The sequence below is a fragment of the Lithobates pipiens genome, unplaced genomic scaffold (assembly GCF_037356315.1).
Source record: "Lithobates pipiens isolate NorthernLeopardFrog02 unplaced genomic scaffold, aLitPip1_a1.2 Scaffold_23, whole genome shotgun sequence".
In the NCBI taxonomy this organism is placed as follows: Eukaryota; Metazoa; Chordata; class Amphibia; order Anura; family Ranidae; genus Lithobates; species Lithobates pipiens.
Window position 1 is genome coordinate 217254020 of NW_027507785.1, and position 23382 is coordinate 217277401.

The 23382-nt window shown below is 41.8% G+C and overlaps 1 protein-coding gene across 2 annotated transcripts in view; it reads left to right on the top strand.

Moving 5' to 3' along the window:
* Positions 1–23382, top strand: part of SLC44A3 (solute carrier family 44 member 3) — a 217191-nt gene that overhangs the window by 125506 nt on the left and 68303 nt on the right. For both annotated transcript variants that reach the window (XM_077452856.1, XM_077452855.1), the window contains exons 11-12: positions 10025–10190; positions 14417–14570. In XM_077452856.1, the coding sequence (XP_077308982.1) occupies positions 10025–10190; positions 14417–14570 (320 nt within the window). The remainder of the gene's footprint in view (positions 1–10024; positions 10191–14416; positions 14571–23382) is intronic.

Here is a 23382-nt window from a genome sequence, read left to right on the forward strand (position 1 = left end):
ACAGAAAAAAAACATGTCTAATCAACGGGGGCTATCCTGTCCAAAGATGCGAGACCTCTCCCACCAACCCATATACAGGTTGGCCAGGGAGGACGAAAACGTCGCCCCCATAGAGGCTCCGCATCTCTGGAGATAATAGCCCCCATCGAACATGAAAAAATTGTGTGTTAATAAATATTCCAAAGCCTGAAGAATAAATTCCTGGAGTAATAGCGAGTATTTACCAGACCTTCTCAGAAACCAAGCCACTGCCTGTAAACCTAAATGGTGTGGTTTACTAGAATATAAACTAGCGAAATCACAGCTAAGCCATCTGTAACCACCATGCCATTTAAAATCTCGCAACTTATTAAGCAGCTGCTTAGTATCTCTGAGATATCCAGGGAGACTGACAACTAGGGGTTGTGATTGGCTGTCTACCCATTCACCCAAACGTTCATTTAGTGAGCCTATACTGCCGACTATGGGTCTACCCATAAGTGGAGTAAGACCCTTATGAACTTTGGGCAGATGGTGATATGCCAGTGTAACCTATTCAGAAAAAAGACCAGCATGAACTGCCCCATCTAAAAGTGTGGATAGTTCTTTCTTGAAAGAGCATGTCGGATTGGATGTAAGAGGTTGGTATGTGTGTCCGATAATTGTTGCAAAGCTTCTTGTTTATAAGTATCTGTATCTAATACCACCACCATACCACCCTTATCCGCATTCCTGATAACAATATTTTTAGCAGCTGCTAATGCTTTTAAAGCTGACCTCTCAGAAAAAGTTAGATTATGGGTGACAGAAAAGGAAAGTAGCTTTTAGACAAATCACACTTTTTTGTTTTGCCATGCCAATTAACCTGGTTAAGCTGCAGCTGGGAAATCTGTTGCATGAAACTTGTATGGAGGGGGGTGGGGAGAGAGAGTTTGTGTAAAATGCATTACTTGGATTGAGCATGCATCTGCAACGATTATTAACAAAATGCATAAAACAAAAATTTGCTACAAATTTTATTGGTGAAGAAAACAGGACTTGGAAAAGAGCAAGGAAAGCAAAAAATGTATGTAAATTTGGGACACTAACAAAATATGGTTTGGAGGTCTGACCATTTTGCAGAGGAAAGTAACAGGAGTTAAAAGGACTGCGCCCACAAACGGACAGTCTCTTAAGGATTTAAACGTTTAGTAGTGAGGAAGATTTTGCAAAGTAATGCAGCACAGACAATTAAATCAAAGTGAAACTATCAACCTACAAACAACACAAAAAATAAAATAAAATACTTGCTGTAAAAACACATCTGTTTTGCAAAGACTTAACAAACAAAATACAAAGAGATAATACATGTGTTATAAAACTCTAATAGGACACCCAAATGTACTCTTTTGCAACACACACACACACCATCAAGCAATGTTAATATTTCCTCCCCCACGTGCCCCTTTTCCTGACTTCTCTGTCAAGAGCAATGGCACATCTATCAATCCGTCCCCACATGCCAGGGTGCTAGCGGTAACCTTAGACTCTGAACTGTCCTTTCAGGCCCACATACAATCCCTGTCCAAATCATGCTGCCTTAGCCTCCGCAACATTTTCAGAATACGCCCCTTTTTAACGAATGACACCACCAAGCTTCTAATTCACTCCCTGGTCATCTCTTGCCTCGACTACTGCAACTCCCTCCTCATTGGATTACCTTTACATAGACTATCCCCACTTCAGTCCACAATGGGCGCTGCTGCAAGACTCATCCACCTTACCAGCCATTCAGTGTCCTCCACCCCTCTCTGCCAATCCCTCCACTGGCTTCCACTCACCCAATGAATAGAATTCAAAGTACTAACAATAATTTACAAAGCCATCCATAACTCTGCTCCTAGTTACATCACTAATCTAGTCCCAAAATACCAACCAACTCTTCGGTCATCCCAAGACCTCCTGCTCTCTAGCTCTCTTGTCACCTCCTCCCATGCTTGCCTCCAGGATTTCTCCAGAGCTTCTCCCATCCTTTGGAACTCCCTTTCCCAATCTGTCCGAGTGTCCTCTAATCCATCTTTAGGCGATCCCTGAAAACCCTTCTCTTCAAAGAAGCCTATCCTGCTTCTAACACTGTTTTACTTCCTCCATCAGCTCATCCCCCCACAGCTATTACCTTTTGTATCAATTGACCCTTCCTTTTTAGATTGTAAGCTCTAACGAGCAGGGCCCTCTGATTCCTCTTGCACCAAATTGTAATGTAACTGTAATGTCTGCCCTTATGTTGTAAAGCGCTGCGCAAACTGTGGCCGATATATAAGACCTGTATAACAATAATAAATAATCTTGCCTCTTTTCAGGGCAAGGTAAAGAGTGCTATCTGCAAGCTTTATATGACATAGGTTTACTGATACATCATGGAAGCACACACTGGATTGTGACTCCACCCCCACAACCTGACAGGCTTGGTTAACTATAAATTTGAAAGCGAGACACTCCACTTCATTTTCTCTTTTTTTTTTTTTTTTTTTTTTATCGTCACCTGACAACCCGGTGAAGATCGGCAAACTCCAGACACCAAGGTCGCTCAAGTTATGCCTCAAAGCCACAGAAGATCTAGGAAAAGCCGATCAAGGTCTTCATCTCGCCATCACCACTCACGTCATAGCCGGTCACCATCATCCCGTCACAACAGGAGATATTACACCTGCCCAGCTTTGCCAGACAAATTAGCTTGCCGTGCATGCTTCAATAAAGCAACCAAGGAGAGAGTCGGACGCAAGGGAGGTAACAGATCTCATCAGGGAGTCTGTCCTTGAGTCGGCTCCTGAAGCAGACAGGGCAGGTCCAAGCACATCCTCCGCAGCTCTCATTCCCTCCATAGAAACAAAGTCATCTCCAGAGAATGAAGACCCAGAGATGTCTTCAGGTTTCGACTTTACCCTGGTCGAACCTTTCGTAAAATCAGTGAAAGACTCCATAAGATGGGAAGAAACTAAAGAAATTTCCTGCAAAGTCCGAAAATATTTCCCCAATTTGAAGAAGGAACCGGAGTTCTTCCCCTTCATAGAGGAATTGGAGGACCTCATTAAAGATGAATGGGAAGGATCAGATAAGAGATCCAACCTTAAGAAGACTGGCAAAACTGTATCTTCTAAAGGAGCCTAATGTAAATCCCCTGACCCACCCACCTGTTGTCGATGCCTATTTAATGTCACTCGCTAGACCTAAAGAAAGCATACTCTACGGCAGGCGGTGCATGTAGGCCAGCGGTTGCTGTAGCAGCAGTTGGTAAGGCGATTGCTGGATGGTCTGCCAATATAGAGAAGTCTCTACGCGAGGGGGCTGACCAGGAGCTCCCTTCAGGAACTGAAGCTGGATTTTGTCACAGAAACCTCAGTGGATGTCATCAGATCTTCCCGCCAGACCAATGTTGGCATCGGTCATGGCGAGGAAAGCCCTGTGGCTTAAGCCGTGGGTGCCAGACGCAGCATCAAAAACGAATTGGTGCAAAATTCCATATGACGGAGTTAACCTTTTTGGATCCAAACTGGATTCAGCGATCTCAAAAGTGACAGGAGGAAAACTGTGACGATCCCTTCCGACAGGAGACCAAAACCGCCGAAGGGTCCTTCCTATAAGCGTAACCTCCCAGAAAGGTACAGAGAGGCAAAAACATAGGCCAGGGAGAGAGCTTAAGAGAAACTGGTCCTCCTTTTTGAGACTCCAAAAATCTAAGACCACCCCGACAGGGGAACACCAGAAATCTTTTTGAAGTGGCGCCCATCCTTCCTGTGAACATGGGAGCCAGGCTCAAGGAATTTATACAGGTTTGGACAGAGCATGGACACTTTCCACAATTTTCACAATTTCCACAAAATTTCCTGCAAAGTATGGCCACAAATGGAGAGCCATAAACAGTTTACCCGGAAATCACTTTCAGGCAACCAGACTACCATCATCACCAGACAAGAGAAGAGTGCTGCTCAAATATGTGGTAGAGTTAAAACAAAAGGGGAGGTTCCAACATCCCAAAGACGGAAGGGGGTATTATTCCCCCCTATTCCTAGTAAAAAAGAAAACGGAGGATCTGCGACCAGTGTTGGATTTAAAGAGTCTCAACAAAACAATCCAAATTGAAGCCTTCAAGATGGAAAGCCCCCAGTCAATACTGTTTAGCATCCAATCTCCTAAATTTATTGCTATCAGTAGATTTATCGGACGCCTACCTACACGTGTCTATACACCCTGCCTTTCAGAGATGCCTTTGTTTATTCAGTCAACCACCAGCATTTCCAGTTTCAGTGCCTACCATTCAGCATCTCTTCTGCCCCCAGGACTTTTACCAAGATTCTGCTTCCTGTAATTGCATTTCTAAGGAAAAAAGGCCTGAGATTACATCATTATCTGGACAACGTTCTGCTCTTAGCAGACAGCCAAGAAGTGTTGATTTATCATCGGAGTATATTACCCTCGACACTCCAGAGCTTTGGTTGGTTAATCAACTGGGAAAAGCGCAACCTTCAGCCCACTCAAAACATGATCTTTCTAGTGGCAGAACTGGATACCCAGTCGAACAAAGTTCAGCTACCTCAGGAAAAGGTAGTTCCCTTAATCTAGACGATAAGGAAATCAATGACCGCAAAATCCCTTCCAGCCAGAGTTTGTCTGAGCATCCTGGGTTCCATGCCTGCCACTCTACCAATGCTCCAAGTGGTGCCTTATTTCTCAGTCAGTGGAATGGAGCATCAGTGCTTCAGACAATTTCCATTTGCAGGAACGTGAAACAGCCAATATGGGGGTGGATGCATGCTGGCAACCTCAGGAATCGCAGGCCTATAGTCCCCCCAGAACCAGAAGTAATCACATCAGATGCCAGCCACGAGGGATGGGGACTCATTAACCGAGATCAAGCGGCTCAGGGTCAATGGCAGTTCCAGGCGGAGGGGTTAGTGTAGAATATTCTCAAGCTCAGAGCAGCCTTTCAAGCCCTCCTAGCCTTTGGATCACCCTTGAAGGGGAAGCATATCCTAATTCGGATGGACAACAAGGTGGCAGTGGCATATATATTTATAGACAGGAAGATATCAGAAGCAATATATTACTGGAGGAAGTTCGCCCCATCTTAGAATGGGCCCAACTATTCCTAGCGGATCTGAGAGCTGTGTACGTTCCGGCAGCACAGAACCTACTGGCCAATTGTTTGAGCAGGGAGTTCCTGTCAAACAACTGGCCCCTGAACCACCAAGCCTTCAGTCTCCTGACCAAAAGTTGGGGAATTCCGGCTATCGATCTGGCCTCCACACCTACAAATGCCAGAGGTTTCTGTCGAGAGCAGCATACCCATCAGCTGAGGGAGTAGACTGCCTTCTCCATCCATGGAACTTTCCACTAGGGTACATATTTCCACCGACACCACTAATTGCGAGGTTCCTCTCCAGACTTAGGAAGTCATCAGCTTCAGTAATAGCATTAATTCCCTTTTGGCCGAGAAGGCCTTGTTTCACGACCCTATTGCAGCTCAGACTAGAGGACCCGCTGCCTCTACTGGTCAGGATATACTTTACCAAGGGCAGTTCTTTCATCTGTCTCAGGGGAAGCTACATCTAATGGCATGGAGGTTGAGAGGAATAGGTTCCTAGAGCAAAGCTGTTCCCAGGAAGTAGTATCAACCTTACTCCAGGCTAGGAAATGTACCACTAACACCACCTACGGTAGGATTTGGTTAAGGTTTTCATCTATGACTCAGCAAAATAACTGGGACCCACTATCTCCATAGGCACCACAGATTCTGGAATTTCTTCAAGCAGGTCTAGCTAAGGGGCTAAGCTCAAGTACCCTAAAAGTGAAATTTTCAGCTTTATCTGCGAAAACGGGCTTCAGATGGGCCTCGCACCCTCTTCTGATTCAGTTTAGGAGGGCGTGTTTAAAGATCAGGCCTCCAAGAAGACCGTTTCCAGCATGGGATTTGTCAGTAGTCCTGAACGCACTTTCAAATTCCCCTTTTCATCTGGCTGACTTAACACTAAAACTAACCTTTCTCATCGCTATCACCTTGGCTAAAAGAGTTTCTGAGATGCAAGCATTAATGATTACAGAACCCTACATGGTCTTTTACCCAGGCAGGGTGGTACTGAGGCCTTCAGACCGCTTTACTCCAAAGGTGACAACATCTTTTCATTACAATCAGGACATCAATCTCCCGATCTTTCCCAACGATCAGGGCCAACCACATGCCTTGAATATAGAATCAACTATTAGCAGCTACCTGACGGCTACAGCCTCTTTTTGAAAAACTGACAATCTATTGGTAATTCCTCAAGTCCATCAAGAAAACCTATACCATTAAACAACTACCATTCCCAGAAAGCATTAGAGCTCACTCGACTACTAGGTACTAAGTGGCAACTTCATGGGCAGCATATTGTAGGGTTTCGCTGGAGACAATCTGCAGGGCAGCGACCTGGTCCTCCAGACATACATTCATGTCCCACCATAGGGTGGATTCGGCCCAACTATCAATGGTATATTTCGGAAGATCCGTTATGCGGGCCAGTTCTACAGCTTCATGTTAAATAAATACTAAATTTTTCTTACACCCACCTGACTGGGGAGTTATTTCCCAATATGTGCTGCCATGATGCGTCAGGAAAACTGAAAATTGTATACTCCCCTTTCCGTAATTTTCCTTTCCTGGGGCATCTTCATGGCAGCACACAGCATCCCGCCCTTCTTTAGATGATAGATACAGAGAATGAAGTGGGGTGTCTTTCTTTCAAATTTATAGTTAACGAATCCTGTCAGGTTGTGGGGGCAGAGTAACAACCCAGTGTGTGCTGCCATGAAGATGAGTCAGGAAAGGAAAATTATGGAAAGGCGAGTATACAATTTTCTGTTTTGTGTGCTAGTGAGGCAATTGAAAACACATGCACAGTCCATGAAACACAAAATGCAAGTTCATACAATGTAGAGACGGACTTCAAAGTGGGTACACCTGTTAAGAATGTCCTTAAATTACTAATCCAAAAAAACACACTCTGAGCATGCCCAGAAAAACCAAAAAAATTTCACACGCCAAAAGCCACAACAAAAAACAAAGTCCCTGAGCATGCCCAGAACAACCCAGATTCCGCTAGCACAAAATAAGCCACCCCCTGTCCAAAATTAAGCACATCATCCAGCATGCTACAAAATTAGAGATCAGACAAATGCCCCCTAGTCCAGGGTGGCAAACAAAGAGTCTAACTTGGGCAAAAGTTATACAAACAAATACCATTGCAGTCTATGGGAACTGACTTGTTAATTTTGCCAGTCCTCACTTGGCTCGCTTATATTCTAGTTATTGGCCTTAAAATGGGTATGGGGGCCCAGGTCCCACCCTGAGGGACATATATCAATGTCACCAATTTGGACTACCCTAAAAACGAAACAAGTAGAAATGCCTTTAAAAATGCTAAATTGCTTAAAAGCTTGTAACTTGGGGGGCTTGCTCTGCCTGTAAAGCATGTATCCAAAATGCTGCTTCAAAGATGTATGGCTTTAGAAAAAACTCACATATCTATATTGCAGCTGCAGGATTTTAACCCAAAACAAAAAATAGCCCCCCCCCCATACATACATATGGGTCTGTTAAGGCTTAAAATGAGAACCCCCCCCACGTGAAAAATACCACCCCAAACTATAAAAATATTGGGCCCCTCCCACACACTAACAAACCCCTAGCCAAACACACGGCAAGCCAGCCCATGAAATGGGGTGGATGCTTGGAAGCAGGAGGGGCAGCCCAAAAGTCAATTACCTTGTTCCCATATACAGGGGCACAAGGGCCTCTTCCACACAACCCTAGGCTGGGGTTGTGGGGGGCTGCAGACGGGGGGCTTTACAGAATGTGGAAAACCCCTTTAAACTAGTGGGTACAAGGTGCTTTGTGGTTGGTATTGGGCTGAGCCCAACATGCCCCAAAGGCAGCCAGCTATGTTGAATGCATGTGGTCTTGTATGGTTCAGGAGGGGGTTGAGCGATCGCTCTTCTCGCCCCTTTCCTAGCTGGCCCTGTTGTATGCTTTGAAAAAGGATGTGGTTTGGATTCGTGAAGGCAGCTCAAAGTCTTTTGATAATAGAGTGGAGTGTGTAGTTCCCCTTTTAAAAGCAAATGTTAGCCCATGGAAATCCAAGGAATTAGAGGGGGGAGACGAGCATTGGAGAATGGAGTGTGAAGTTCCCCTTTAAAAGCAAAAGCTAGCCCAAGGAAATCATATGCATTGGAGAGGAAAGGTTAAATGCCCTTTTAGGAGGAGCGAGAGTCTTTTTACATAATTTTGACAAGATGCATGTCGGCAAATCTGTTAAACGAAGCCCTCCAGCGGTACGCTGTCACCACTGCAGAGGCTTCCATCTTCACCCGGTCTTCCTTCTGGGTTCAGGGGCTCTGGGCATCTGATTTGCCGAGCTGTGATGATGTCACTCCCACGCGTGTGAGCGGAAGGCTTGACCATGGCACACAGCTCTGAAGGAACTGCAATATTTGTATACCGTTCCTTCAGAGTAACGGTGACGTTACAGGCTGGTGCACGCCTAGGAGATATCCATTTTACCCATAGGTAAGCTTTATTATAAGCTTACCTGTAGGTAAAAATAACATTACAGGGTTTACTACCATGTTAACAACTACTTTAACTAGACATTTCACAGTAAAGAGAGCAAGGCACATTGGAACTATAATGCATAGTCACTTGGGCATTCCTTTTTAAGCTGGAGACAGAGGAATATGCAGCATGTTCCTGTGCAATTCACATGTGATTCAGTGCTGTGCAATTTGGGCCCATTCATTTTGAATGGGCTCAAATTGCACTGCATGCACTACTTTTGTACCATGCAATCCAGTGTTTGTGACGTCAACTTATTGACACCTGCTGCAGATTGCAACTGTGGTGCCAGAAATGCTCACGGATCATGGATTTCCTACACCGTGTTCTAGTGTGAACCTAGGCTTAATGAATATTCTGAGTGAGTGACTTGTATAGTGCTACCTATGCGAACTGAATCACCAGAGTCCATCTGCAGCTTTTGTGTGGTCCTTTACCCTGTCCGTTCCTGACACGCTTGCAAACACATACAACATTGACATACACATATTAAGGCCAATTATTATTATTTATTTATTTATCTAATTAACCTACCAGCATGTCTTTTGGAGTGTGAGAGGAAACCGGAGTACCCAGCGGAAGCCCACACAGGCCCAGGGAGAACATGCAAACTCCAGGCAGATGGTGTCGTGGTCAGGATTTGAACCAGCGACCCTATTGCTGCTAGGTGAAAGTGCTAACCACTACACCGCTGTGCTGCCCTTCTGTGACCAGAAAAGATATTGCAGCATTCAGCACTAATGGAAAATCTTTCTCTACAGGCGATCATTTTCAACATTGCCATAGCAAATGATTGAATAGTAAATGGCAGGTACAATCTATTGTACAAGGCTACTGCACAAAGTGTAAATAATCAGAAAAACTGACCAGTTACCCTGGAAAAACAAGAGCTGCATAAACAACCAGAAAAAAATGTTCCATTCATTTACTTAGACATTTTCTTAAAGGTTTGTCAACCCAATAATGTTTCAGTTCAAGGTCATCTTTATGGTGTAAGACCCCATTCACACCTGAGCGTTTTGTGGCTTGAAGCCTGAAGCTACAAAACGCTGGAGGGGAAAAAATGTAGTATTCTCAATGGAGATGGTTCACATCTCCACTCCATGTCCCCTGAAGCCGAATGCCTGAAGCTCAAACAAGTTCCGGACCCTTTTTTTTCGCTCGATTTGAGCAGATTTGGGCGTTTTTCTTCTTTTACCATTGGTGACCTTTTGCCCTGCACAAAATCGCGGCAAATCGCGGTAAAAAAAACGGTGCGATTTTCTGCTTGAAAACACTACGCTCAGGTGTGAATGCAACCTAAGGCAACAAAAAATGGCACACTGCAGACATGTCTGCTGCAAATTGTATGTTGTATATTATGCTATTATATTATGACTATCTATAGTTATGTATTTATCCTAAGCATCTCTGTCTTTCCAGGCAGTGCCGGGGTATCATCCGATGGACAAGTAGAATTTAAACCTCTGGCTGGAATTCGATATATGTGGTGGTATCACTTATTTGGTCTTATATGGACCAGTGAATTCTTCCTTACGTGTCAGCATATTGTCATTTCTGGAGTGACTGTTTCACGATTCTTACATCGGTATGTTATGAAGAATTGTGCTTATTTTGGGGGGGGGGGGGGGGGGGGAAGAATTGTGCTTATTTTGTTCATTGTTTGTTCTGATTATTGATTGTAAAGGTGTACCTACCAGAGCGCTTCTTACATTTTAAGACATTGAGCACAAATAAAGTAAGTATTTTAGGGAAGTACTGAATTAGACCTGTGATGCCTAGGGAGGTATCCCGTGGCCTTTACTTTTGTGTTTTCTACTAAACAATTCAAAGTGAAGTGCTACTTTTGGGGGGGGGGGGGGGAACGATAGCTTTTGTTTTATAGACTCATGTAATGTATTTCAAGGTTTTTTTGAAAACTATGTAGGGCGCTTTATAAACTTAAATTATAGTGGCAAGAAGAAAATAATTTTGTAGCAGTATAGATAAGTAACTAGCGCTCTTAGAGCCCTTTCATACTGAAGGCATTTTTCAGGTGTTTTAGCGCTAGAAATAGCACTTGTAAAGTGCCTGAAAACTACCTCCCATGCGTGCTTACACTGGGGCGGTGCGATTGCGGAGGTCCTGCAAGCAGCATCTTTGGGACAGTTTGGTACCTGAAAAGCGATTCAGAAGCACCGCAATACGGGTGTTTTTAACTCCTTCTTTGGGGTTAAAAGCACCCAGCTAGTGGCCGAAAAGCACAGTGCTTTACTGCTAACGCACGTGAAAAAAGTGTGAAAGGGTTCTTACCATGCAGACTGGAAATGCTGCTTCTCCAAAGGTGTCTCTTTTTACTACCTCATCCAGAGTTGAGGCACTCTAATACAGGAGGTGTGTTACTAGCCAGGATCACCTGATGAAAACAGGGAAAAATCCCCCAAAAAAAAGAAAATAGAAAACAAATGCAGCCATCACATATAATATTGGTAAACTGCAATATATTACATTTTTGTTTTGGGTGTAATACCACTTTTATTAGATTCCTTCCAAACTGGCCTGTGTCTAAGCCCTTGTACACACGGTCGGAGATTCCGACAACCACATCCGTCGGAGTAATTCCGACGGATTAATTCCGGAAGAGGTCCGGAAGTGAAGTTGCATACACACGGTCGGACTAAGTTGTCGGAAAATCCGATTGTACATAACGTGATGACGTTATTTCGTTACGACGGGACTACGTTCAGGCTAGTAGCCAATAGCTTTGGTCTAGAAATCTGATCTGAGCATGCGTGGCACTTTGTCCGTCGGAGTAGGCTACACATGATCAGAGTATGTCCGATCGGAGCATTTTGTCGGAAAATTTTACCGGCAAGTTGGAAAAATTGGTCCGTTGGATATTCCAACGGAAACAGTCCAATGCAGACCACACACAGTTGGAATATCCGACAAAACGGTCCGATAGGAAACATTCCGACAGAATCTCCGACCGTGTGTGCAAAGGCTAAGTAAGTGTCTTGGAGACATTTTAAAAGATTTTAGGAGGAAAAAGAATTGAATGAATAGAATTGCATGGTTCTACTTGGTGTACAATTCTGTGTAATAGGTTGGTGCTATGTGGAATTTGACATACGGAAACATAATGAAGAATAAACATTGCATTCTTTTAATTGTGTTAACAAACCACTAGAGATTAAATCACTGTAAAAATCGTAAGGTGGTTCAGGGAATGCCTGAAATTTTACTGCAAGCGCCCTGCTGACTTACGGTAAGTTAACCACTTCACGCAAAACCACGTACCCATACGTCGGTACTGATGCGAAATACTGTTATGGCAACAGCTGGCTGCCATAACCCTGGTATTTTTGGGAACGCCGTGCGTTTCTCTTTAAGATAAAGGTGGCTTCCAGGGCGGATTCGCTGCGAGATCACTTGTAAACTTGTAAAAAAAAGTGTCAAAAAGAGGCTCGGTCTTTAAAGTGGTGTGCCCCCCCCCCCCCCAAAATATGATTTAAAATTCTGTAAAAAAAATAAAAATGTGGACATTTTTTTTTAACTCGCCTCTAAATGCCTGTTGCTAGGGGGTCCCTTGTAGTCTGCCTCCTTCAGTGCCTGGGCACCTGATGTCACTTCCCCTCGGCACAGTCAGTCATCTGGGACACGTGACTGTGCGGCGTATCGCGGTGTGCGGCGCCGCTCACGCATGCGCAGTGGGTGCCCACAGTAAGAATGCTGGCGCTGCCAAGCGGAGCAGGGAATGAGCGGGGCTTCGTTCCCCCGCACCGCTGGACCCTGGGACAGGTAAGTGTCCGATTATTAAAAGTCAGCAGCTGCAGTATTTGTTTTTTAAGGGGCACCCCACTTTAAGTGGTTAAAAACCATGAGCCAGTGGAGCTAGCAAGCAGTTAGATCACTGTGTATGTTCTGTGCATAAGCCCCCATTCACTCTTGAGTGTTTCCTGCTTGTTTACCTATGCCTTACTACGCCTTCCTATGCAGAATACAATTCTAACTGCGCCTGTTCCCACTTGTAAACTCATTTGCCCTAAGCTCTGTCTATGCTCAAAAAAGTTTTTCTTTTTTGGCGTATTCTGGCGTTTTTTATCCCATAGACTTCAATAGGTACACCTGTAAGTGAACTATACCCTTGTTTTTATATGAATTTTTACACCTGAAGAATTCTTCTCCAGGAAACTGTTGACGCTTGATACATGTGCACAAACACTTATAAAATGTCTGGAAAAAAACACTCCTACTTAGAGTGTAGATCTAGAGTGTAGATCTAAGAAATCTGTTATAAAGGGAAGTTTGATTTTTTTAATTTCTTTTATTTTAGAAAACTTTAGCTATCTGCAGATTTCAATGGAAAATACTTAAAAGTGGTTGTAAACCCTTCCATACACCCAGTTTAGTGACATACCTCACTTAAACAAATCCTCCTACATAATGTATACCTGTTTATCTACTGTCTTCTCTTTTCTACATCAAAATCCAGAATTTATAAAGCTTGTCTGTGCATTCAGGAAAAAAAAAAGGAGCAGAGAGCTGGAGTTACACCCTACAGAGATCAGTGAGGAGAAATCTGAGAGCTGATTAGAGGGAAGAGACACACTCTCTTCACACAGCAAACAGAAACAGAGCTGGGGCTGTCAATCAGCTTGAGGTCCCTCTCCTGTCACCATTTTTCTCTTGGTGTCAGGGAAACTTGTCAGAAGTGATTCATGCTGATAGCAGAGGAATAGGCAGAAATGTCACTTACTGCTCAGGATTGAGACAAGTAAACATTAAAGAGGGATATGCTTTGTTCATATTTCATGTCTGAGGTTTGCAAGCACTTTAAATAGTACATTACAGAACAGCTTGTATTACAATTATGTCAGTTACATCGTTTAACAAAGATTAAGCTTTCCTTAATATATATGACTTTGCAAATGAAACCAAATGTTCAAATAGTGAATGGATGAAGTTATTTTAGTTATTTATTTAGGACTTTTTTGAATTTTTTGTTTTGAAGTAAAAAATCATGTGTCTGGTTTAAAGTGGCACTGTCACAATGGGCCTGCAAAATACTTGTTTGTAGCGCATGTGTTAATACTGACAATTTGCTGCTCCTTGACCCCTGCAAGCATCCAGCTTGTCAGTTGGGTTGAATGCCTGTGACTTTCATCACACAGGATTTCTGAAAAATCTGGAAAGTCATTTTTGATTGAGGACACCTTTATAAAGTCTAAGCCCCACCTTTTGTGTAGGTGTCTAGGTTTTATTTGACCATTGAGCAAGAATTTTTTTCTGAAGAAAAAAACCCAAATATGTACATAAAATCAGCGCTCAGTGGTGAATTGGCACAAGGCTAGCAAAAAGGTAAATATGCCAAAAACTTCCCAGGTAAGTATATGTAGTTGCTGTACTTTACACGTACTTACAATTTTTATTCTGGTATTACCACATGATCTTGGAAGTTGTGCATTTTACTGGCTGAGCTCCAGTCCATGAAGTAATGTAAATAACAGCTGCATTAGGTTTCCCTTGATTACAAGAAGGTCTTTGGAGGTCAGATCCCTTGTGTTTCTGTATGGAGGAACCCAAATCAGAAATTTCCATTTGACTTGAAAAGCCCATCTAGCTTACACTTGTTCTGTAAGGGAAAGAGATGTTTGATATGTGTACATCAATTATTCTACACCATCTAAAGGATGGCTGGTTTTATTGATAACATTAGAAAATGTACCAGCTGTATGTAGTTTGAATGCCTTTAAAACAATGCATGGAGATAAGAATGTTAGTGTTTATTTTCAATTTCATGGGATTTTATATACGGTTTCTTATTATTTACAGAGATAAAACAAAAGTCAAGCACCCTATCCTGTCTTCCTTGTCTCTTCTGTTCTGGTACCATCTTGGAACAGCAATTATGGGTTCCTTCTTGCTGGCCCTTTTGAAAATCCCAAGAATTATTGTATTGTATTTGTCTCAGCTACTATATAAAAAGGTGAGCATTAATGAAACCTGTACACATTTGGTGTTAACGATTTTGTATGAATTTGGTTAACAAGCGAAAAGATGTGCAAGCCAAAGCCTTTGTTTACATGGTTGTACTTAAGTGTACATCTGTGTGATGGGCCGTGTTTGCCCCCATGGAATGTACAAGTGCTAATTCCATCAGCATGCAGACAGTCCCATTCATTTCTATTGAGATGCTTGGCTGCAGAGACACAGTCGTTGGTCCCAATTTTACAGCTGTACAGGTACAGGTCTCTAAATGCAGACAGTGTGTGTTCGGGGACATACACCTGCACGTCTGTCAAATTGGGACCAGCGACTAGACACGTGCACTGCCGAAAAGTTAGTTTTCGTTTTGTTTTTCTTTGAATATTCGGAAATAAGGGAAAAAATTTGAAATGACTTACTAATAGTAACTAACTATTAAATTATAGGTAATGTAATTTTTTTCAAATTTGGCTGTTAGTAAATGTAACAAATACAAATGTATCTGAAGTTACGAATTATCTGAAATAACGAATGCCGCTGATAAACAAATGGAACGGAACAAAATAGTAATAATACATTTTATTATTATTATTAATAATTTGTTACGTTCCATTCATTTAGATATGCCATTCATTATTACAGGTAATTTGTAAATTTGCATAAATTCATATTCGTTAAGTTCACTAACAGCCCCATTTGAAAGGACATTCCAATATCTATAATTGAATAGTTAGTAATTATTAGTTATTTCAGATTTTCGAATGTTCAATTTTTGAATTTTCGGATTTTCAGAAAAATTTGGAAAATTTGATATTTCTGAATTAACGAATAAGTCTAAATTTGTTTAAAAAACTATTTGGAACTAAACCAATTGCACATGTCTACCAGTGACTGTTTCTGTGCAGGCACAGCATCCTAATAGTAATGAATGGGATTGCCTGCACGCCAATGGAATAAACACCTATGCATCCTTGCATCCTGTGTGAGCAAACGTGGCTCTTTGCACAAATGATCACTTAAGTACACCCATGCAAATTAGGTCTAATATGCCATGCAGGGTGCAAATGTCAAAAACATGTATTTAAAAGGATAGCAAAAATATTTTTTTTTTTTTTTTAGTAAGTACGTTTTTTTTTTTATTGTTGTAGCATTTACCTAATAGTGTTTATATATTTGAAGTGGCTCTCATCAGCCATTTGAGGCAGAGAAATGCTGGGGTATATTTCCAATGTGGATTTGAACTAAGAAAGCTACTTGGATGAGTATGGAAATGTCTTTAAACAAGTTCAGTTAAATGTGATTCACAACTACTTGTGGGCAGTGCTATTGTTCATTGTTACTCTGAAACTCTACCCGAGAGAGACCACTCATACACTCCCATGTGAATTTGTTATCTGTCAGGGTTGCTGGGATGTGTAGTTTAAGTATGTCAAGTCAAAAAAAAAAACACATGCAGTACATCACTGCAATTCACACACTTTTTCCCAGGATTTATCCATTTTGCTGCCACTGCTATAAGTATTGTAGTGGCGTCAGCAGCATGCAAACAAACTCCCGCTACAGCAGCCAGGAGTTCTTTACATTTTTCTCCTGACTGCCAGCTGTCTAGTAGATGTGACAGGCAACTGTTACTACATGTTTGAGAACTTGCTGCCTTACCACGGCCATGTGTCCCTTACCTGTGTGATTAACCACTTGCTGACCAGCGCACAACGATGTATGTCAGCACAATGGCACGGCTGCACAAATGGGAGTACCTGTACATGCCCTTTAAGATGCGGCATTGGGTGCACGCACACACGCCAATGGGGCACGCGCGTGCCCGCTGCGTACTCCTTGAGCGTGCCTGTGGGTCCCGCAGACTCGATGTCCGCTGGGGGCCCACAATCGTGACACAGAGAGGCAGAATGGGGAGGTGCCTACATAAATGAGGCATTTCCCTGTTCTGCCTAGCAACATGACAGAGATCACTGAAAAAGTTAGAAAAGGAAGAGCCCCGTGAGTGTAGTATTAGAGACAGCTTTTAATGGCACAGATAAAATCACGCTTACAGGAAACCTGTCATTGGGAGCAGTGATCGCTGTCATTGGGAGCAGTGATCGCTGTCATCCCCTCTGTGATGATCATACTCTTGGTACTGCTTTGCTACAAATTGAGGCATGCTGGTACTAGTTATCCTGGGCTGGCCTACAATTGTTTTTTTTGCCAGTGTCCAGACTTCCTGTAGGCTACAATATAACCTCAAGAGGAAAGGCCTCATGTGATCCTCAATTGACTCCAATGAAAAGGTTTTACAGTGAATTAAAAAAAAAATCTGTACTTGCTGAAAATGTTCTCAGCCTGCTAGAAGAAAAACAAATGCCGCCACCACATTTAAGGACTGGTATGCCTCAATATTTTACACTTTTTTTTGTTTTTGGGAGTTATCCTTTAAGTGTACTTTTAAAGCACTGAGTGTGCCATTTTGGGTGGTGCTTTAGAGTGAAAAGTCCAGTCAAAGTGAATGATAAAAAGTCCATTAATAATCATTTCTACATGCAGGTTTTGGTTGGAATTTTCCAAAACGATTAGCTTTATTTGATCTTTATAGATTTCACTTCTGTTCTTGGCAAATTTACAGTTTTTGGTTGTGAGTAGTATTCATGTGCTATGCATGTTTCAAATAAATATGTGGAAAAAGCCCATCTCTGTTTGGATTTAAATGTGCACAATAACACAAATTAAAAGAAACTGGTAAGCAGCCAGCTCTGTCTGTCTCCTGATAGTAATGTTAATTTGAGGACAGAATTACAGAGTGTATGATCCTGTACAGGTGTGATGTGCTGTGGAACTAGCAGAGCTTCTGGTGGTGAGGAAACGAGCCTTTAGTTATGAATGGGGATTTTGGATATGATGGTCAACACAGGTCAGTGTTTTTCAAGTTTAACATAGGGGTGGCACGATGGCTAAGTGGCTAACACTCCGCCTAACAGCACTAGGGTCACTGATTCAAAACCCAACCATGACACTCACTTGGAGATTTCATGTTATCTCTGTGCGTGTGAGGGTTTTCTCTGGGTTCTTTGGTTTCCTAACATACTTCAGAGACATGCTGGTAGGTTAAAGCAGAGTTTTGTCGGCAGAAAAATAATTTAAAGTCAGCAACTACAAATACTGTAGCTGCTGACTTTTAATATAAGGACACTTACATGTCCAGGGAGCCTGCAATGTCGGCATCCCCAGCCGTTCTTCGGAATGATTCCCAGGTGTTGCCACCACACTTTCTAGTAAGGGAACCAGGCAGTGAAGACTTTAGGCTTCCCTTCTGGTTCCCTACTGCACATGCGCGAGTTGCGCTGTACGTTTTGGTCCCTGTTGTCTTCTGGGACCTGTGTGTCTCCCAGAAAACAGCGGGGGGTGGGATGATTTGCCGGACATTGCATAGAAGAGGGAGCAAATGCATGGATTTGACAGGTATCTGCTCCCCCCTTCCCCCTGAAAGTTGCCAAATGTGACACCGGAAAGTGGGAGGGGGGGGATTTGAACAGCGAAAGTTCCATTTCTATGTGGAATTCCACTTTAATTGAATCCTGTCTAAATTGGCCCTAGTGTGTGTATGTATGAATGTGAGTTAGGCATCTTAGATTGTAAGCTTATTGAGGGCAGGGCTGATGTGAATGTACAATTTATATCTGAAGCGCTGCGTTAATTGACAGTGCTATATACTGTAAGTACCTGTAATAAATTAATAAACATATCTTCCTTTTCATGACAACCATTGTGTAACAAGTATCCATGGCTTGGGTCCACCTAACATAATAACCCCCCCCCCCCCCCGATGAGAGTACATTTACTAAAAAAGTGCCCTCTAATTATATTGTTACGTAGTCCGGTTGCAAAAAAATAAGTGCATCCAGTTCAACCAATATAAGGGAAACATTTTTTTTATACAATTCTATATTCACAATCCTATCTAAACTAATTATGCCTTAATGTTTTTACAGGTAGTTCATCATGGCTTTTCGAAATGCACCGATATCGGTTGTATATAGATTTAATTGCCTGCTATAACTGTAAGCTGATATGATGGACTTACTAGAAGGCGTATTTACTGAATCTATTAGATGTACACTGTTGTGTACCGTGGTTTCAATGAGTCGGCCAGCTCATTGAAAAGAATGCCCTCCTCATGTGGCTGATATCTCAACATTTGTATCAAAAATTTAAACTTGTATGCATGTAAAAACGTGAAAATCATATCAAAGATTTAGACACTTTGATTTTGTAAAGTTGGATTGGTCCATGGCAGAGTAGATGCAGGGGGGGAATGGAGGCACTAAGCTGGCTGTTTACCTTGCATTGTTCTAAATAGCAAATTTTAATGCCTTGCCTTACCAAAGTAATGTCTGAGTGTCTTTGTAAACTAGAAGTCTGAATAATTGGATTGATTGGCTAGGAATGGGTGAATAGATGTTCTCTGACAGTACAAAAATAATTATCATCATCGGAAGTGATTTGATATGTACAATTTGTACTGTTAATTGAATAATAATAGTTTGGTTTTGCTTTAGTTCTATAACGCCTGCCAGTTTACCACGTCTTTTTTGACAAGATGAGGCAAAAAAAAGCTAGAGAAAACCTATTACCTTGGTGTTTTCATAATTATACAAAGATTAGCAGTTTATAATAATTTGATTGTAATTTGTCAAAGAATATTTAGGAAATGTAATTGGATTTAGATATTGCTTGAGGCAATCAGTTTAGTTTTTCCAAAAGTGAATATGTCAAGGTATTTAGAGGTTTATCATAATCTGCTCAAAAAGTACATAACATACTTAAAGGATAAGGGAACTTTTTGAAGCTCTTTTTCGGGGCCCTCCCTTCTCAAACTTTTATTTTTTTATTTTTTAAAGTCATATTTATCATGAACACCTGAAATTTTAACCCTCACCCAGTCTATCCAAAACCGAAAAACACTTTTTGGCTGCAGGTTGGCTTCGTCATTTTGCATTGGACAAAGTTAATAGATATCGCTGAAGACAAAAGCAAAAGAAAAATCTTTACCGCTATGATCAGGTTCACTACTATGGGGTTGATTTATTAAACCTTGAGAGCGCAAAAACTGGTGCAACTCTGCATAGAAACCAATTAGCTTCCAGTTTTTTTTTTTTTGTCAAAGTTTAAAGTAATAAAGTTCATATATATATATATATATATATATATATATATATATATATATACACACACACACACACACGGAATAAAATTCAAATTCATAATAAATGTCCCATAAATCAATATCAATCTTGATAGTGCTCCAGTGTTATCATATCACCGTGCCAATTATTCTTATTGCTTAGGCAAACCACCACCAGTTATTTAATCGCTCACCTCAAGGATGAGTCAGGAAGACTCAAATAAACACTTTATTTTCACTCCCCAAATGTGTTTTCTTTCTCTCAGGAATCAGCTGTTCAATGTCTCCCTTTTATGATCTCCACTCCACCCAATGTATCCCTCACAGATAGGGAGTTGATCTCCGAGATTATTCAGCTGTTCCTCCACTTCAAGAGACTCATGTATCATGTAATCAAAAACACAGCTGACATAGTGCTCTCTGCTATAAAACTTTTATTTAAAACCCTGCTAAAATTTGACACTAGATATAAAAACAAAATTTGCTTGTTACATGTATTGAGGCCGTCCGCTCGCTCACAACCGCAGCTGTGTAACGTCAAAGGCTCCGATCCTGTTCTCTGCACATGTATCAACCTCTGAATGGTCTTCCTCAGAACAGATGCTCTCAATACATGTAACAAGTGAATTTTCAGAGGGTCCCAGCTCCCCTTAAAGTTCCCCTTAAAGCGGAAGTTACATTTTTTTGGTGGAATTCCGCTTTAAGTCCTAATGTACTAGTATGCACTGCATACTAGCACATTATGAGACTTACCTGCAAACGGAGCCCTCCAGCGGAGACCTGTCTTGGCTCCCCCTACGCTTTCATCTTCCTCTAGTGTTCCAGCTTTCCCATCTCCCCCTGCTTGAGAGGCCGGGTTGTGGTGACGTCACGCGCACGGGAGTGACATCGTTGCGCTACACTGAGTGGGCCGTAAATGTGATCTGAGCTGTGCCTTTGCGACTCAGATCACATTACCTTCTAACGGGCAGGAGAGACACTTGTCACAGTAGAGACCTCTATGGTCTCTTCTGTGATAAAAAAGATTTTAAACACGCAGACTTTACTACCACTTTAATTGAAAAAGCTGAAGTTAGAAGCTGATTGGCTACCATGCAGAGCTGCACTCGATTTTGCATTCTCCAGTTTTAGTAAATCAACCCCAATGCGTCCATATTTTGCTTATCTTTAACCACTTCCCGACCAGCGCACGCCGATGTACATCGGCAGAATGGCACGGGCAGGCATATTGGCGTACAGGTACGTCCAATGTTTAATACCGCCCTGCTATCGCGAGCACGTCACTGGTAGCGTGCTCGCATACTGGTTGGAACCCCCATCAGTCCGGTCGTGGGTCCTACGGACTCTATCACTGCGGGCATACCCGCAATCGTCTCACGGGGCAGCTGAATGGAGAAATGCCGTTGTAAACAGCATCCCCCGTTCTGCCTAGCAACAAGTAACGCTGATCTCTGCACCATGTGATTGAAGCAGAGATCAGTGTTCACTAAATGAAAGCTCAGCCCTCAACAGTTAGTAACACACCCCTAGGAACACTTAACCCCTACACTGCCACCCACTGGTTAACCCCTTCGCTGCCAGTGTCATTTACACAGGAATCACTGCATTTGTATAGCAGTGATTGCTGTATAAATGACAATGGTCCCAGAAATGTGTCAAAAATGTCCGATGTATCAGCCATAATGTCACAGTCGCAATAAAAATCGCTGATCGCCGCTATTACTAGTAAAAAAAAATATTAATAAAAATGCCATAAAATTATCCCCTATTTTGTAAACGCTATAACTTTTGTGCAAACCAATCAATCGCTTATTGCGATTTTTTTTTTTTTTTTTACCAAAAATATGTAGAATAATACGTATCGGCCTAAACGATAGTGGTTAGTGAAGTGGTTACAAAAAATTGATCCAATCAGATCTGGGATTGATATCGAGCTGTCCATTACAATAAACTTCAAACCCTTTGTTTCAGGATTCTATTGTACATATTAGTTTTTCCCCACTCTCCTGATTTATGTTTTGGCATAAATCCATTATAAGAGATAATCATTCTAATTCCAAAGTTGTTTTTAACAGACTTTTCGGAAACCAACACAGTAACAAGAATTCTCTTTAACCTCTGTCCGTAGGATGGAACTTCCTCTGAGACTTTGGGTATTCCTGACTATGGAGTGATAATAGAATTTCAGACTGCAGGAAATGGAGTTAATTTAATTTTAAGTACAGTAGAATGATGTGCAGAGGATGTCCCCCAACTGCAGTAATAAAAAGAGTGATGATAATGTCTTAGCAGCCAAAAGTGCTGGCCAAGCACGTTCACATTCTATTTAGTTTTGCTGTTCTTACATCTTTTAGTATCAGTGACTCAAGACGGTTTATCTACTCGTTTCCCTCTTTACGTTTATAATTTGGCTTGAATTCACATAATACTTATGCCAAAGATAGCTCCACCAATCCTGTCAAAGTAATAAAAAGATCATTTTTTATTCATCCAATGTATTCTTGGCAAGAGTGGCTGTGGCCTTTGTAGTGACTAATGTATAATAATACAGTTTCCCTTTTGAAGCAATAAAAAAAACAAAAAAAACAAATCATACTTTCCATTGGAAGTATATTTACATCGAGCTGCCAGTGTTCCTTGTCTTTGAGCTTTGTTTCTTTTTTTTTTATGGAAGTCACGCTTTCTAATGCTTCATATGGCTCTACCATAATTATGTATTTCTATAAAACTTTTTCTTAGTTTAAGTGTTTTAAAAGGTGAAGTCCCTGGCTAGCACCATGTGACGCTGTCCAATTGTGGTGTCATGGTGCCAAGGTTGTTATATAACTAGGAAAATTGGATCCCCATGTGGAATATGTACCTGCTGCCAAATATGCTTGCTAATTTGGTATACTGCATTTACATTATATTTTGTTTTATATATATCTTATGAGTTCATATAGCTAAAGTGTCTTTATGAATGCAAGACACAACTTACATTTCCTGCCCTTCATATTACTTTTTTATCATACAGTATTAAATGTAGACTGTAGAACACAGGAGGGGAATGACTAGGAGGAGCAGCAACAATGGGGGAGACAGAGCTGGGTATTGATGAGGGACTAAAACTGGCTCCTGCACAAAGCCTCGTTCTTTCGCTTTATAAATCACACAGAAATGTGACATACTGCGGCTTTTGGTACCACCTAAGGCTCCCTGCACACTGGAGCTCACAAACAGGCGTTTTTGGAGTTTGGGCAATTTTTTTTTAACAGCCCATGGATTCCATTCTGTTATCCCATGTGTCCATGCACACATGGACGTTTTTTTAGCTTTTATCAGCAATGAAGTTTATGGGCTGTTCTCTGAATGCCATAAAATCGTGGTCAAAGTGCCGGTTTTGTGACCACAAAAAACAACAAACGCTGATAAACGCGTGTTAACCACTTCAATACTGGGCACTTAAACACCTTCCTGCCCAGACCAATTATGAGCTTTCAGCAATGTCGCACTTTGAATGACAATTGCGCGGTCATGCTACACTGTACCCAAATGAAACTTTTATCATTTTTTCCCTCAAATAGAGCTTTCTTTTGGTGGTATTTGATCCCCTCTACAGTTTTTATTTTTTGCTAAACAAATAAAAAAAGACCGAATT